Raw genomic sequence first — 796 nt, 5'->3', positions numbered from 1 at the left:
ACTCCCGCTACCAGACGTACCAGCGGATGTGGAACTTCATGCACTCCAAGCAGCCGTCGGTGTTCGTGAAGAGCACGGAGGAGGGCATCGCCCGCGTGCTCAACTCGCGCTACGCCTTCCTGCTGGAGTCCACCATGAACGAGTTCCACCGCGGGCACAACTGCAACCTGACCCAGATCGGGGGGCTGCTGGACACCAAGGGATACGGGATCGGGATGCCTCTGGGTATGGGGTTATGGGGGATCCCTATATGGGGTGGTTATGGGGTTATGGGGCTGCTGGACACCAAGGGATACGGGATCGGGATGCCTCTGGGTATGGGGTTATGGGGGATCCCTATATGGGGTTATGGGGTGGTTATGAGGTTATGGGGCTGCTGGACACCAAGGGATACGGGATCGGGATGCCTCTGGGTATGGGGTTATGGGAGCCTGTGGAGGGTGGTTATGAGGTTATGGGGCTGCTGGACACCAAGGGATACGGGATCGGGATGCCTCTGGGTATGGGGTTATGGGGGATCCCTATATGGGGTTATGGGGTGGTTATGAGGTTATGGGGCTGCTGGACACCAAGGGATACAGGATCGGGATGCCTCTGGGTATGGAGTTATGGGGCTGTGGGGTGGTTATGGGGTTATGGGGTTGCTGGACACCAAGGGATACGGGATCAGGATGCCTCTGGGTATGGGGTTATGGGGGATCCCTATATGGGGTGGTTATGAGGTTATGGGGCTGCTGGACGCCAAGGGTTGCTATGGGGCTGTATATCTCTGGGGCTGTATATCTATGGGGCTCTG

General features: G+C 58.0%; 1 protein-coding gene across 1 annotated transcript; it reads left to right on the top strand.

Annotated features, from left to right (window-relative positions):
• Positions 1-6: 6 nt before the first annotated feature.
• LOC104916848 (glutamate receptor 2-like) lies at positions 7-728 on the top strand. Its single transcript, XM_019611568.1, has 2 exons — positions 7-364; positions 452-728. Exons 1-2 carry the CDS (start codon positions 27-29, stop codon positions 546-548), a joined length of 435 nt encoding a protein of 144 aa, XP_019467113.1. The 5' UTR covers positions 7-26; the 3' UTR covers positions 549-728.
• Positions 729-796: the final 68 nt, after the last annotated feature.

This window comes from Meleagris gallopavo, unplaced genomic scaffold (assembly GCF_000146605.3).
Source record: "Meleagris gallopavo isolate NT-WF06-2002-E0010 breed Aviagen turkey brand Nicholas breeding stock unplaced genomic scaffold, Turkey_5.1 ChrUn_random_7180001949309, whole genome shotgun sequence".
In the NCBI taxonomy this organism is placed as follows: domain Eukaryota; kingdom Metazoa; phylum Chordata; class Aves; order Galliformes; family Phasianidae; genus Meleagris; species Meleagris gallopavo.
The sequence above is the reverse complement of the archived record's forward strand: the minus strand, read 5'-3'. Positions and strand labels throughout refer to the sequence as shown.